The sequence below is a fragment of the Chelonia mydas genome, chromosome 3, assembly GCF_015237465.2.
Source record: "Chelonia mydas isolate rCheMyd1 chromosome 3, rCheMyd1.pri.v2, whole genome shotgun sequence".
Taxonomy (NCBI): domain Eukaryota; kingdom Metazoa; phylum Chordata; order Testudines; family Cheloniidae; genus Chelonia; species Chelonia mydas.
The window spans coordinates 110,953,829-110,969,645 of NC_057851.1; the positions used below are offsets into that span (position 1 = coordinate 110,953,829).

The 15,817-nt window shown below is 44.2% G+C and overlaps 1 protein-coding gene across 2 annotated transcripts in view; it reads left to right on the top strand.

Moving 5' to 3' along the window:
- Positions 1-15,817, top strand: part of AKAP12 (A-kinase anchoring protein 12) — a 120,570-nt gene that overhangs the window by 57,850 nt on the left and 46,903 nt on the right. For both annotated transcript variants that reach the window (XM_037894988.2, XM_043543156.1), the window contains exon 2: positions 5,295-5,412. In XM_037894988.2, the coding sequence (XP_037750916.1) occupies positions 5,295-5,412 (118 nt within the window). The remainder of the gene's footprint in view (positions 1-5,294; positions 5,413-15,817) is intronic.

The following is a 15,817-nucleotide window of genomic DNA, read 5'->3' on the forward strand; positions in this document are numbered from 1 at the left end:
CTCAAATTCTCCCATTTAACAGACCAGACTGCAGCCCAGCAAAGCTGAAGGCTGCATCATGCTTTGGTGACACGCTCAGTCTCATGAGCACTGAGGGACAGAGGTACATCAGGGGCTACCATATTTATCCATATTCACAGAATGGCAGAGATTCTAATGTAGAGGCAGCTCCTAACTTGACAAGCAGAGTCACTTTGGCTCTATAAGCAAGGGTTCATTGGAGGGGGATGTCTCTGCTGAGACACTACCCAGCTAAGCTAACAATCAGATCAGTTCCTCAGAGTCTCACATATAAGCTCCTTCCGGCCACTGTTTGCTCAATGGATGATTATCACAGGGCTTTTAAAACATTTTTCACTAGATAATCTATTCATACCTCTATTGTCTTGGTTCCCATTGGACAGGGTGGGGCTCAGAAAGGTGAGGGAGTAGTCATTTGCCTTCCAATTGCAAATGATTGTCCTCCTCCAGCTTGTACATTAGAATTTAAAAGACTGCATTCTCCTGAACAAAGGTTCTTGCAGTTCACGGGAAGGAGCAGAGATAATGAGTATGTTTAGGAGTGGAAATGTCCCATCTTTGGAGTGAGACACATGATACAGTCTTCACAGTCTAAGGTCCTAACTACAATAAGGAAGTTTGCCCTACAGTAATTATGTAAATGTGCAAGTCTGAAGCAGGGCTTTAATCCATTAAACTGCTGTAGGAAAGGACCTTGAGTCTATAATTGGAGTGAAAATGGACACTTCTGAATAAGTGTCTGATTAAAAGTCTTGTTGCCCACATCTCATCACCAGCAGCATCAACACCAGACATACTACTTATGGCCCATGATGGAAGGTTTCCATTTTCACATCCAAAGTTTCTGTGTTGTACTTATGTATAGGCTACAAGCATGACTAGTGTCTCACAGGAGATTAGGGAGAGATCACAAGCACAGACAAATGCACAAATAGAAAGGGGATCTGTACCAGGAGCAAAAACCAAGCCAGGGAGCATCAGTCCCAGATCAGGACAATCCCAGATCAGTCCCAGTCCCTGATCAGGATGATCACCAGCCACCACACTGCCCTGCTGCAGCAGTTATGAGCCCATGGTAAGAACCAACTAGATTAGCACAGTAAGACAGAGTTACCAGGTAAAATCGACCTCACAGGTAGGGGGCAGACTGGGCTTACTCACACATCCAACAGCTGCTGCCACCAACTCAAGTCCCGCAGCCCCTCATGGGCATGGCCTATAGCCCAAGGGAGCCAGGAATCTCCATCTGGGATCTGCCCAGGTCATGGGACTTAGCCCTGCTGTCCCTAGAAATTCCTAACCCCCCAGCCTCCCCGAGACCTGGGAGCCCACAGGGGAGGGGAGGCATCCTTTACCTTGCCCCCAGACCTGGCCCCATAGCAGCTTCGCATGCGGCACCACAAAAGTGAATCACTCTGAGGTAAAGTGATACCTGCATACCTGCTGGCCCGCCTGCAGTAGCAGAAGGCAGAGGGTCCAGGGAGGTTGCCACACTGAATCCCCATCTGGATGGGCACAGGAGGGAGGGTAGGGAAACAAGCAAACAGGAAGTGTTTCTGAGTACATGGCTCTGATCATGGCTCCAAATCTTGTGCCAAATCCCTTGAGATCTTATGGTTCCAAATCCTGTGCTGAATCCTGCAAGATATCAAGCCTACCCCAGAAGTCCTGTGGAGGCTAGAAATCCCACAGGACCTGGCCCATCCTGTTCTTTGTGCCCTCCCCGATTGTGGGAGCTACCAAAACACACTCCTTGCTAGGCAGAGGGGCTCTCTTTGAGCTTACACAGAGCTCTTCAAGAGACACAATCAGCTGGATATCTAGTCAATTTCAAAAAATGTGTTCAAAGTTTCAGGTACTGTCCTAAATCCCTCTGCCAATTTTTGTGCTTTTAATACATTCATTTCATATTTTGTAAAAAAACCTCTCTTACTGTGGAAGACCCACAAAAACAGGTTAAAATGCCTATATACAAAATACTGTAAAAATTAAAGAAGCTGAAATATGGAGATTTTTTTTCTTGGTGCCATTATAGTAATTTTAGGTGCTATTTATAACAAACAATATTGGGGAAAACATTTCATGTAGAAATATGACTGAGTGACCCTTTTACTTTTATATTCATTCACTTGTAATTTGTTCCTCACCAAAGGTAACATATGTTAATTGTCTTATACTTAATTAAAAATCAAGCTGTAAATGTAGTTAGAAAGAATATACAGCTTTGGTCATACAGTACTCTATTCCTTGAACTGGTGGATATGCAGTTACATGCCGCTATTATGCATATCATCTGTGGCACCCTGCGTCCAACTCCACTCCCATGACTCCCAGTTCTGACCAACGTTGCTCCTCCTCATATCAGACGAGATATGTTACTGGCAAGTTACTGGAGAAAGTGTGCGCCAACTTAAGCCTGCCGCTGCACAATGACCTTTTTAAACTACTAGCTGCACGTTTGCCGTCACATCGCCCGTTATGGTCTCAGCCGCCACGCCAGGATGTTAGGGCGGAAACACTCTGGCGAGAGGAATAGGATATCTGTTATAATCCCCAACCAGTCCCTCGTCGCCGACCCCACAATTTGCTCGCCTGGTTTTGACCTGCCCTGTCGTTCATGGTCCCTGTTGAAGAGGTTCTGGACCAGACAAGGTCTCTGTGCAGCCAACCAGTATCACTGGGGCCTTCGTGACAGCCCTTTGTGCAGCTGCGGCGCAACACAGACGATGACGTACACTGTTGATGAATGCCGGCTGACTAGGCTCAGCGGTGGCCTAGAAGAACTGCATCATGCCACCAAAGATGCCATCGCTTAGCTAGACGACTATGCACGCTCTAAATCAATAAATTCCTTGAAGCAATATAAATATTTTTTTCAGAGCAGTACAGTCTATATACATGACTGGGAACCAAGCTCTTCTGTTCTAATCCTGGATTTGACACAAAGTCCCTCGTGGGACTTCCCTACAGTAGGAAATTGTGCCCCAATCTTGCAAATACTTAAGCACATGCCTAATTTGACTATGAGTAGTCTCACTGATTTCAGTGGACTGGTTACAATAGTAAAGTTAAGTACCTTAAACGTGTAGCAACAGTGAAAGTTGTTATGTAGGCATAGGTATTCTTACTACCACTGCATCATCTAGACTTTCTCTGAGTGTGGTGAGATGAGCTGGTGGAATGAACATATGTGCAATGAATACTCTGCCACCAGTGGAGCTGCCTGCCCTAGTTGCAGTGTAGTGGTTGAGATTTCCCAAAAAATGCATTGTAGACTCCATTGACATCTTGCCTTGGGTTAGTTTTCCTCGTTTACTCAACTGCAAAATGGGGATGATAATCAAGTACCCATGCATTGTGCAGCAAGCTGGGTCTAAATTCTGTGGTAAAGCACTTTTGTTTTTCTGGTACTTCAGTGCTAAATTCTACTACTAGTTGAAATTTCTGCAACAGCTTCAGGAAATTTAAAAGATGGAAGGTTTAGCTGACTGATTTAAATATGAAACTGAATAATACAAGTATATTGTATGTTATTTTATTTTATTTTACTCTGCCCCAAAATTTCAATGGTCCATATACCTCATGTATTTGAATTGACTAGTCAAATCTCCATTGTTGATGTTTAAGGCTACATTTTAGTCATGGGCATTTTTAGTAAAAGCCATGGACAAGTCATGGGCAGTAAACAAAAATTCATGGCCCGTGACCTGTCCATGACTTGTACTATGTACCCCTAATTAAAACATGGGTGTTCTGGGGCAGGGAGGGGGCATGGGTGTTCTGGGCCAGGGGCACTGCGGGTACTCTGGGGCAGGAGGCCGGGGGTGCTATGGGCACTTTGCGGGGAGGACCCATGGCACCCATGCAAGGAGACAGGACTGGTGCTGGGGAAGAGGGGCGGGCAGCAGCGCACAGCCCAGGATCCCCATTGCTGCTGGGTGGGGGTTGGTGGGGCTGGCAGGTTCCCTACCCAGCTCTGCACCTCCACGGAAGCGGCGACACATCCCTCGGCTCCTTGGTGGAAGTGCGGCCAAGGGGCTACGCATTCTGGCCGTACCCCAAGTGCCAGCTCCGCAGATCCCATTGGCCAGGAGCTGAGGGGGCGGTGCCTGTGGGTGGAGGCAGCGCACAGAGCTAGGAGCTGAGGGAGGGCCATGTCACTGCTTCTGGGGAGTCCCCCTGAGGTAAGCGCTTCCCAGAGCCCACGCCCTGAGCCCCCTCCCACATCCAAACTCCTGTGGATGCTAGGGGGCAGTGGGACGAGAGAGGTGGTCAGTGCGGCTGGCTGGGGGGACCACCCGAGCTGCTCAGGCAGCCCCCCGGCCAGCCATACCAGCCGCTGCAGAAGTCCCAGAAAGTCATGGAATCCGTGACAGACTCACAGCCTTTTTGATGTTGTCTTGGACATGGAGAACAGCTAGTTTGGGCATGTTGGCAAGGATCAGTTGGTACTCTTTTGATCGTGGAAGGTGTGAGAGTGGTTTTCATTTTGGGTACGTAGGGATTGGTTGGGGCGTAGGGTTTTTTGAGGGGGCTTTTTGCACTGGCGAGGAATGCACCACCTTCCCTTCTGCTAATGAGGGTCATATGTGACAAAATCTTGAGGGAAGGGCTTGAACTCCTAGATCACCTCCCAAAAGTCCCTTCCCCAACAGCTGACATGGCAATAACGTTGTTGACATTTTAAATTATCATTGATCTTCAGGTCAATTATCATTGATCTTCAGGTCTCCCTACCTTCCCTGAACTGAATGCTGAAAATCAATCTCTGAGCTCCTGTTTCAGGCTGTCTGTAGACCCGGGAAGATACCACTGCATCAGTCAGATTCAGTTCACATTCAGAAGTTTTTCTTCTCAATCATAAGTGCTAGAATCTTAAATTATTTCTTAAATGCAAAGTTAGATTCTCCTGCACAATTTTGTGGCAAGACTGTCGGTTCTTCAGTAAATCCTATGCAGCAGACTAACAAAATATATGATCCCAGATACCTGCTTCTCTCACAAAGGTGCTTTGGTGATGGAATGATTTATTAAAGTTAATATTAATATCTTTTAAAAAAGAACAGCGCTATGTAAGTGTCTAGTACTTATATTTCCCCAAATCCATATGTATATAAAAAGGAATTTGAATGTGAAACTATTTCTAGAAGAGGTGAATATTTTTTTATTATGTGAAAGAAGAGAAGGAATGATACTATGAGCTTGAAAATTATAATACATTTCATCCTTATCCCTCTCTTTTTTCCCCTCTACCCCACCCCTTGCCAATACAGCTTTTACAGAAGAATGGACAGATATCCAACATTAATGGTATAGCAGAAGAGCAAGTGGAGCTGAACCTCCAGCCAGGGGAGCTAAAGGGACAGCAGAGAGAAGCAGTTGTAACAGATGGTAAGTAAAAGTTTACAGTGAATGGACTAGGTTACAGAGCATTGAGGATAGCTTGACGGACTGGGAAGTTGAAATAAGAATCTACTGGCCATTTCCTATGGAGCACTGCGTTCTGGTTTTGTATCACCAGTATTTTTAGGGCACACTGTCATGAGAGCTTTGCCTTCACCTGATAACAAATCCCATTACAAATGGAATCCGTGCAAATTTTCCAAGCATCATGTTTCAAGAGTGTTTTTTCTCCACTTCCACAAAGAGCACTCTAATCAATCCTTGCAGTTGCACTGCCTCTGACTGCCTGTCCCACAGTACCCGGAACAGTTCTTGACTCAGTGGATTGAGGTAAATGGGGCAAAATATTCTGGGAGATTAAGGGGTTCAACTTTCATAACCTGGTAAGAATCACAGCCATTTCTACAACCTACTCGCACAGATCGGACAATCTGGTAAAATGCAAGCTAGCACATCTGAAAGCATGTTTGCTTATTATGTTCGTTAGCTGGCTAAGTTGTAGTCGAGGGGGGAGCTACAACATATATATCATATGTGTTACTATGATTCTTAATGGGGCTTTTCAGTCTTGTTCAGCCAGCACAATTGAAAAAACACACTTTTTGCCTGTCAAGACAGGCCTGAGAGAGTGCAGGTTCTAATTTCCAACATGGTATTATTTAATAACCCAGAGGGGCTCATAGGACATGGCTGTGTTTCCAAGTGCCCTGAGTTACTGCATTTACTGCATTTTATTAAAGTTGCAATGTTGATTTGCACATAACTGCATTACATTGAGGCCTGATACAACTGTGTCTGAAAGCCTGTACATGTAGGACTGGGCTTTTTCTCACAGGATTTCTGTCAGTTGCCACCTGGTTAGAAAGAAGGATGCAGTGCCAAAAAATCTTGGGCTATGTCTACACTGCATTGCAGTGTGGACTACAGAGGTGTGAATTCCAGGGCGCACCAAAGTGCTGGGCGCTAACTGCCCCGTGTGGATGCGCTGGGGCAAACTAAATGGTATCCAGTTTGTGTTAACACAGGCATCATGTAAACAAGCCCTTAGTAGCTCTAAAGAAGTCCTCAAATCAGGGCATAGTAGATCAGATTTTTTCCACTCAGCTGTAAGAAGCACTGTCAGTTTGCTTCTCTTGAAGCTAGAAGTTTGTGCTGCCTGGGTATACATGCTTCTTTCATGGGAGGGAAACTCCTGCATGCTTACCCATCAGTTCCATTAATAGCAAGAGGCTTTTCCAAAGTGAGGAGAGGCAAGAGTGTGACAGTCTCTTAGACCCCTTTTGACTCTAGGAATATTCTTCAGGCTGCAGGTAATAGTGGACACTCATCAGATTAATGATGTAGCCACAAAGGAGCTCTCTCTCAGTTAGGGCACCTCATCGCAATCTGTCCTGTGGCACTTCCTTCTGAACACCTGGTTACTGAGGAGTGTAAGCTCTAGAGGCAAGATTTCAGTATACAGTATCTGACTTGTGTCTGCTTGCATCTTGGAGGAAGTCTGCTTTGGGTATTTCAGCCATAAGGGGAAAGGCTTTATGGTATGGTATACTCAAGGCCATCTATATTCCTTTAACCATATCTAGGCTTGGCAGAATTTTATTTTTATTTTTTCTAATTTTGATGATAAATATCAACTTTCATTGTTAAGATTTTTCACATTGTTTAACAATTTTTATTTTTAATGTTTGTTTCATTTTTTAAACTTTATTTTTACAGTTGCTGGAAATTAAGGCGGGATAAGGTTGGGATTAGGGCTAGGGCAGCACTGAGAAGAGGGCTGGAGACAGCTTCTTGCACAGCCAAGGGGCCTGAGACACCGAGGTGTGGGGAAGGCTGCGGTCCTGGACCAGCAGAGCAGAGACCACTTGCCAGGATTGCAAAGAGGAGGAAGAGTACTTTTTACAATATTCTTCTCATCCCCAATACCCTCCTCCCAGCGGTGTATTATCACCTAGGCCAACAAATTTATAATAGCAGCCAGAGGCGCCAACTTCCCCAGGCACCGGTGGGTGCTCGCGCCCCCCCGCCACCCCGCCCCCGCCCCAACTCCACCCCCTCCCTGCCCCAATTGGTCCCCTTCCCTAAATCCCCACCCCAGCCCCACCTCCTCCCCTGAGCACGCGGCGTCCCCCCTCTTCCCCCCTCCCTCCCAGCCACGTGAAGCTGTTTTGCGCACAAGCGCTGGCAGGGAGCAGGGAGAAGCAGGACCTGGCAGCATGCTCAGGGGAGGAAGCGGAGTTGGAGCAGAGGTGAGCTGGGGCGGGGAGCTGCCGGTGGATGCTCTGCACCCACCAATTTTTCTCCGTGGATGCTCCAGCTCCGGAGCACCCATGGAGTCGGTGTCTATGGACACCATGATTCTACCAATCATAGCGTGTATTGAAACCACCAATGACAGCGCAAATTTGTAAAAAAACTAAAAACAAGTTCATCTGGGGGCCGCAATTATTTCAGGGCCTAGGGGCAGCAAAATCATTAATCCGCCACTGTCTCCTCCCACTTTTGCTTGACAAGGGGCTTGTCTACCCCTGGCACTTTACATACAGCTCTGCAACTTTCTGGCTCAGGCATGTGAAAAAACACAGCCCTGAGCGCTGCAAGTTTCAGCGCTGTAAAGTGCCAATGTAGACAGTTCACCAGCGCTGGGAGCCGTGCTCCCATGTAGCTGGTAGCTATTCCCCTCGTGGGGGTGGGAGAACTCTCTCCCAGCACTGGTGCCGACTACACAGCAGCGCTTTAATGTTCCTAGTGAAGGCATACCCTAACATTTACCTGGGCCAGTCTCAATGTAATCTTTAAAACAAACAACCAAACAAAAAAAGGCCTTTGTTTGCTTAACATTTTCAGTGACTTCATGTCCACACATGAAGACTAACCCTGCTGGTAGTGACTTTGACACCCAAAGTGAGCGAGTTGATATTCAGTTGAATTCTCTCCAAAGAGGTCATCCACTTGATCTGGCTAGCCGTTTTTAAATTTCTGTCTCTTCAGCAGGTTGTCATGTCAATCACAGAAGCTCCCGAAGATTACACTCTGAAGTATACTAAACTTTTAGGAACTCTACCTTGTTGCTGTCCCTGGACACCAACTTTCAGGGCACTCGTGCCTCTGATACACCAACATCATAAGGAGATAACAAATGACTTTCTTTACTGTTATAATTAAGGCTATTGATTAATCGCAATTAACTCATGTGATTAACTCTAAAGAATTAATTGTGATTAAAAAAATTAATGGTGATTAATCGCAGTTTTAATTACACTGTTAAAAAATAGAATACTACCTGAAATTTATTAATTATTTTTGGAAGTTTTTCTACATTTTCAAATATATTAATTTAAATTATAACACAATACAAAGTGTACAGTGCTCAATTTATATTATAATTTTAATTACAAATATTTGCACTGTAAAAATGATAAACAAAAGAAACAGTATTTTTCAATTCACCTCATACAAATACGATGATGCAATATCTTTTTGTCGTGAAAGTGCAACTTACAAATGTAGATTTTTTTTTATTACATAACTGCACTCAAAAACAAAAGAATGTAAAACAGTGGTAGGCAACCTGCGGCCAGCACGCGGCCCATCAGGGTAATCCGCTGGCGGGCCACGAGACAGTTCGTTTACATTAACCGTCTGCAGGCACGGCCACCCACAACTCCCAGTGGCTGCGGTTCGCCATTCCCGGCCAATCCACATGCAGCCGCAGGCCACAATTTGCCCACCACTGATGTAAACTTTAGAGCCTACAAGTGCACTCAGTCCTACTTCTTATTCAGCCAATCACTAAGACAAACAAGTTTGTTTACATTTAGGGGAGATAATGGTGCCAGCTTCTTATTTACAATGTCACCTGAAAGTAAGAACAGGCATTCACATGGCACTTTTGTAGCAGGCATTGCAAGGTATTTACGTGTCAGATATGCTAAAGAGTCGTACACCCCTTCATGCTTCGGCTGCCATTCCAGAGGACATGCTTCCATGCGGATGATGCTAGTTAAAAAAATAATGCATTATTAAATTTTGACTGAACTCCTTGGGGGAGAATAGTATGTCTCCTGCTCTGTTTTACCAGCATTCTGCCATGTATTTCATATTATAGCAATCTCGGATGATGACCCAGCACGTGTTGTTCGTTTTAAGAACACTTTCACTGCAGATTTGACAAAATGCAAAGAAGGTACCAATTTGAGATTTCTAAAGATAGCTACAGCAGTCGACCCAAGATTTAAGAATCTGAAGTGCCTTCCAAAATCTGAGCGAGACGAGGCATGGAGCATGTTTTCAGAAGTCTTAAAAGAGCAACACTCCGATGCAGAAACTACAGAACCCGAACTATCGAAAAAGAAAATCAACCTTCTGCTGGTGGCATCTGACTCAGATGATGAAAGTGAACATGTGTCGGTCTGCACTGCTTTGGATAGTCATCGAGCAGGACCTGTCATCAGCATGGATGCATGTCCTCCAGAATGGTGGTTGAAGATGAAGCCACATATGAATCTTTAGCGCATCTGACACATAAATATCTTACAACACCGGTTACAAGAGTGCCATGAGAACATCTGTTCTTACTTTCAGGTGACATTGTAAACAAGAAGAGGGCAGCGTTATCTCCTGCAAATGTAAATAAAATTGTTTGTCCTAGTGACTGCTGAACAAGAAGTAGGACTGAGTGGACTTGTAGGTTCTAAAGTTTTACATTGTTTATCTTTGAATGCAGTTATTTTTTGTACATAATTCTACATTTGTAAATTCAACTTTCATGATACAGAGATTGCACTGCAGTACTTGTATGAGGTGAATTCAAAAATACTATTGCTTTTGTTTTTTACAGCACAAATATTTGTAATAAAAAATAAATATAAAGTGAGTACTGTACACTTTGTGTTCTGTGTTGTAATTGAAATCAATATATTTGAAATTGTAGAAAACACCCAAAATATTTAAATAAATGGTATTCTATTACTGTTTAACAGTGTGATTAATCATAATTGATTTTTTTAATTGTGATTAATTTTTTTAAATGCTTGACAGCCCTAGTAATAATCAGTGGGACCACAACTGAAGGTCTTATCATGGCTCTCATTCTGAAGTGGGATTAGTAAAGTTAGTAATCTCGAATCATAAGTAGCTTCATTGTCTCTGCCTTGTACTTTTACAAAGAGCTAATACTTGCTTTCAGTCTCTGAGCATGAGTCTGGGCCCATATATATGTGTTCTGTTACATGTTCTGGGACAAAAGTTCTAAACTCTCTCACCACTTAGCCTTTAGCTGTTTTTCTCAGGGTGTCTTTACGTTAGAGGCTAAAATTGGAAAGTTTGTGTGTCTAGGCACAACCCTGGAGGCTTATTCAGTTCTGGGTTCATAGGAGATACTGTCTTTCTCCTTCTATCTGCATATAGAAAGAAGGATGTGTATCAAGGCAATACATTTGGAGACAAGTAGTCACTGTTCATAAGTAACCATTTCCTCCGTTCTACATAAAATTTATGAAAGCAAGGATGAATTGTTTAACAGATTGTAGACTGAAGAGGTCTCAAACCTTGGTGCTGATTATATGTAACCAGACATGCACCAAAGGTCTGTTGTGCCATTCTCAGTACCGGGCATGTTACCCTTATTAAAGGTAATCTACATACTTATTTTGGAAATGAAGGGAATATGTCATGTAGTAGTTGTTGTCCAGGAGAATGGTGAGGTTTGAACCATGCTTAACATACTGTTTGCACTGCAAATTTGCTTTTGCATGGTGTTTGTGGATGGTTTCATGAGTTGCTAGTTACTGTATGTCTCGATGTATTTTGACGGATAATATACATTAATTTATGAGCAATGTTTCTCAAATGCTTATGTGTAAATACAATAGATTCTGAAGGTGACAATAATTAGGATATAGTATCCTGTAGGCCAGGGAATGCTAGGCTTTCATCTTCTGCTTAATGAATTTGATTTGAAGGTTAATAAATTCATTTTGTTTCCATATCATTGCCAGTATGACTATGACTATCACTGTTCTTAATGTCATGTAACATCAGTTTGTCACATAACATCATGACAAAGAGATAGAAAAGCAACTTTATTTAACAACAAACAGGCAGCCTGGCTGCAATAACTATGTCTGGCAGCACTGGACCAAAACAAATGTAAACAAAAAACAGTCAATCCACTGTCAGGCACTGTGAAGAGAGGAAATGCGCTGTATTTTGGTTTCTGTTCTCCTAGTCCTAGCTATAGTCTAACTGTAGAATGGGGAGGAGAAAATGAGACAATACATGTTGAGGCTGTTCTGTGATGTGCCACTGTAAATGAATCTGCCTGTGTGTATGAGGAGCGCCATACTGAGGTACTTGAGGATGGTACATCGTCTGCATGAGCTATCTCACAGAGTTCCTGTAATCTCATGGTCTCCCTACAAATATCTATTGCCTCATCTCTCTGTCATGATTCCCCTTATGGCTCAGAGATCTATTCCCCTTATGGCTCAGAGATCTTATCTCTGTATCAGCCCTGAAGGCTTATAAGCAGCGTTATCCTCTTTGAATTTGTTTCTTCAGCTCCATTTAATATGCTGATCAGTGTTCTCATTTCCTTTTGCAATTCCACTGAGATGTCATCCAAGTTTCTGTGCTGGTTCCCCCTTATTTTGCCAAGTGCTCTTCCCCTTTAGATACTGGACTGCTGCTCACTTATCTGGCCTGTGATGGACCAACATTTCTGGGTTCCTTCTCCTAGTACTGGTGGGGTCTGAAAAGGAAAAACAAAGCAAAAGATTGAAAGAAATATTAATGCGTGTTGCATTGCTTTTTCAGCAGCATACTTCTTTTTCCTTCCAAAGGAGTCTTAATGGTTGCAATTCTCAGTCTCTGAGGATACTGTATACAGCCTTTTTTTGAAAAATGAAGCAGCAATATCAAAATGCTGTCTCTTAACCAGTGTTTTTTGTTTTATTTTAGGTTGCAGAGTAGCAGCCGTGTTAGTCTGTATCTGCAAAAAGAACAGGAGGACTTGTGGCACCTTGGAGACTAACACATTTATTTGAGCATTAGCCCACTTCATAGGATGCATAGAATGGAACATATAGTAAGAAGATAGATATATACATACAGAGAACACGAAAAAGTGGAGTAAGAGGCTAATTAATTAAGATGAGCTATTATCAGCAGGAGAAAAAGTTTTTTTTTCTCATCTTAATTAATTAGCCTCTTACTCCACTTTTTCATGTTCTCTGTATGTATATATATATCTTCTCACTATATGTTCCATTCTGTGCATCCGATGAAGTGGACTGTAGCCCACAAAAGCTTATGCTCAAACAAATTTGTTAGTCTCTAAGGTCCCACAAGTCCTCCTGTTTTATTTTAGAAGTTTAGAATGGGCTGTGGGTCAGTGCAAATAGTCTATGATAAGGTTACTTCTTGAAGGTATCAAGACCCACATAAACACCCAACAGAGGCATCTGAAAAATGTTTCTTCTAAAGCTGTGTCTATGCTGCACACCTCTTGTGGCGTTGTGTAGGGTATGTGTAGCTACATGCCTTATTGAAAAGTAGGCTGCATCCTCACTGTTGTGTGTAGCTACGCATCCAGTGGTGGATTTAGAGTTAGTGGGGCCCTGTGCTCAGCTTCATTTTTGGGGCCCCCCCCCAGGGCCAAGAAAAAGAACATTCTTCTCTCCACATCCCTGCTTTTCATTCTTTTTTCTCTTCATGCTCCTCCTATATTATAAGTAATAGGAAGTAAATGAAAATAAAGTGAAGTACCTTGATTGTTTCTGTAGTCTAACTTTTTTTTCACAGACCACTTGAATATTGCTAAGGGTCTCTTAATGATCTTTCCAAATATTGTTTGCACCATTAGCTAAGAATTGTAAAGTGCTTTGGATAAGAGCGCTTTATAAAAAAAACGTTAAAAAAACATTGCGGTGTGGGGTCTGGCCAGGAGTTAGGATGTGGGAGGAGACTCAGGGTTGGGGTCTGGCAGGGCGTTAGGGTGCAGGAGTGGGCTGGGGGTTGGGGTGCAGGGTCTGGCCAACAGGGGTCCCGGCAGCCAGCAGGAGCCCGGGGTGCTGGGCTGCCCAGCCTTGGGACCCCCTGTAGTTGGGGGGCTCTGTGCCAGGGCAATGTGCGTGTCATTGTAAATCTGCCTCTGTACGCATCAGTGAAAGGCTCTGGTAGGTGGGAGGAAGAAGGTAAAGACTCCTGCAACAGGGAGCTTCTGGAGCCTTTCCCTGCCACAGGGAAGGACTCCTGCAGTCGGAAGTTGCTGGTTCTGGCAGGTCTCTGTTGCAAGAGTCTTTCCCTGCAGTGGAGAAAGACTCTGAAAGCTCCAAGTGGCAGGGAAATTCTCCAGCACCTGGGAGGCAGTGGACCACTAAACTGATAAAAATACCAATGTAGGGCAGGGAGGCACTGCTTGGGCATGTAGAGAGTGCATACCCTCAGGGTTCAAGAGTGTCTTTACTCCCCTAAGCAGTGCCTCACTGTCTAAACTGCTATTTATACCTGTGCTAAGGGAGCCTAGCCATGTATGTATGCTACATACCACTGAAAGGAGCGTGCAGTGTAGACGTATACCAAGGGTTTCAGTGAGGGAAGGGAAGGGTCTAACAATTTAAATGGTGGTACATGCTGATTTCTCCTGGATGATGACCCAGGAGAACCTTGTTTGGAAAGGTGCAGGGAGCTTCAATGGAGGTGAGGGAAAAGCAGTATTACACCTTTAATTTAATTGTAAAATTAAGGCTGGCTGATAAAGAGATAGTGGGAGTTGACTTTTGAAATCTGGGGGAATATTAGGGCTCAGATTATTATCAATGGCAGATTTCCAGCCCTGAATGTGTTGACTTGCAGCAGGTGCTATGGACAGATCCAAGCTTTCCCCCCTCTAACTGTCAAGTGGGCCATCACAATAAATATTACTCACTTTCAAATGTGCAATAGAATGCAGTATGACAGTTTTTATGACTGCTAAATAAGTGCTTTAGTCTGAGTGTCCAGCAGTAGTGGGTGGACAAATTAAAAGACAGAAATAGCAGTTTGATGCCTAACTCCTATGGAAAGCTTGATAGGAGTTAGGCATCTAATTGCCATTTCTGTCTTTCTTCCTCCCGCTTCTCCCCCCATAATTTACAAGCTGCAGCCTGATGCTGATCATAGAATCATAGAATCATAGAATATCAGGGTTGGAAGGGACCCCAGAAGGTCATCTAGTCCAACCCCCTGCTCGAAGCAGGACCAATTCCCAGTTAAATCATCCCAGCCAGGGCTTTGTCAAGCCTGACCTTAAAAACCTCTAAGGAAGGAGATTCTACCACCTCCCTAGGTAACGCATTCCAGTGTTTCACCACCCTCTTAGTGAAAAAGTTTTTCCTAATATCCAATCTAAACCTCCCCCATTGCAACTTGAGACCATTACTCCTCGTTCTGTCATCTGCTACCATTGAGAACAGTCTAGAGCCATCCTCTTTGGAACCCCCTTTCAGGTAGTTGAAAGCAGCTATCAAATCCCCCCTCATTCTTCTCTTCTGCAGACTAAACAATCCCAGCTCCCTCAGCCTCTCCTCATAAGTCATGTGCTCTAGACCCCTAATCATTTTTGTTGCCCTTCGCTGGACTCTCTCCAATTTATCCACATCCTTCTTGTAGTGTGGGGCCCAAAACTGGACACAGTACTCCAGATGAGGCCTCACCAGTGTCGAATAGAGGGGAACGATCACGTCCCTCGATCTGCTCGCTATGCCCCTACTTATACATCCCAAAATGCCATTGGCCTTCTTGGCAACAAGGGCACACTGCTGACTCATATCCAGCTTCTCGTCCACTGTCACCCCTAGGTCCTTTTCCGCAGAACTGCTGCCTAGCCATTCGGTCCCTAGTCTGTAGCGGTGCATTGGATTCTTCCATCCTAAGTGTAGGACCCTGCACTTATCCTTATTGAACCTCATCAGATTTCTTTTGGCCCAATCCTCCAATTTGTCTAGGTCCTTCTGTATCCTATCCCTCCCCTCCAGCGTATCTACCACTCCTCCCAGTTTAGTATCATCCGCAAATTTGCTGAGAGTGCAATCCACACCATCCTCCAGATCATTTATGAAGATATCGAACAAAACCGGCCCCAGGACCGACCCCTGGGGCACTCCACTTGACACCGGCTGACAACTAGACATGGAGCCATTGATCACTACCCGTTGAGCCCGACAATCTAGCCAGCTTTCTACCCACCTTATAGTGCATTCATCCAGCCCATACTTCCTTAACTTGCTGACAAGAATACTGTGGGAGACCGTGTCAAAAGCTTTGCTAAAGTCAAGAAACAATACATCCACTGCTTTCCCTTCATCCACAGAACCAGTAATCTCATCATAAAAGGCGATTAGATTAGTCAGGC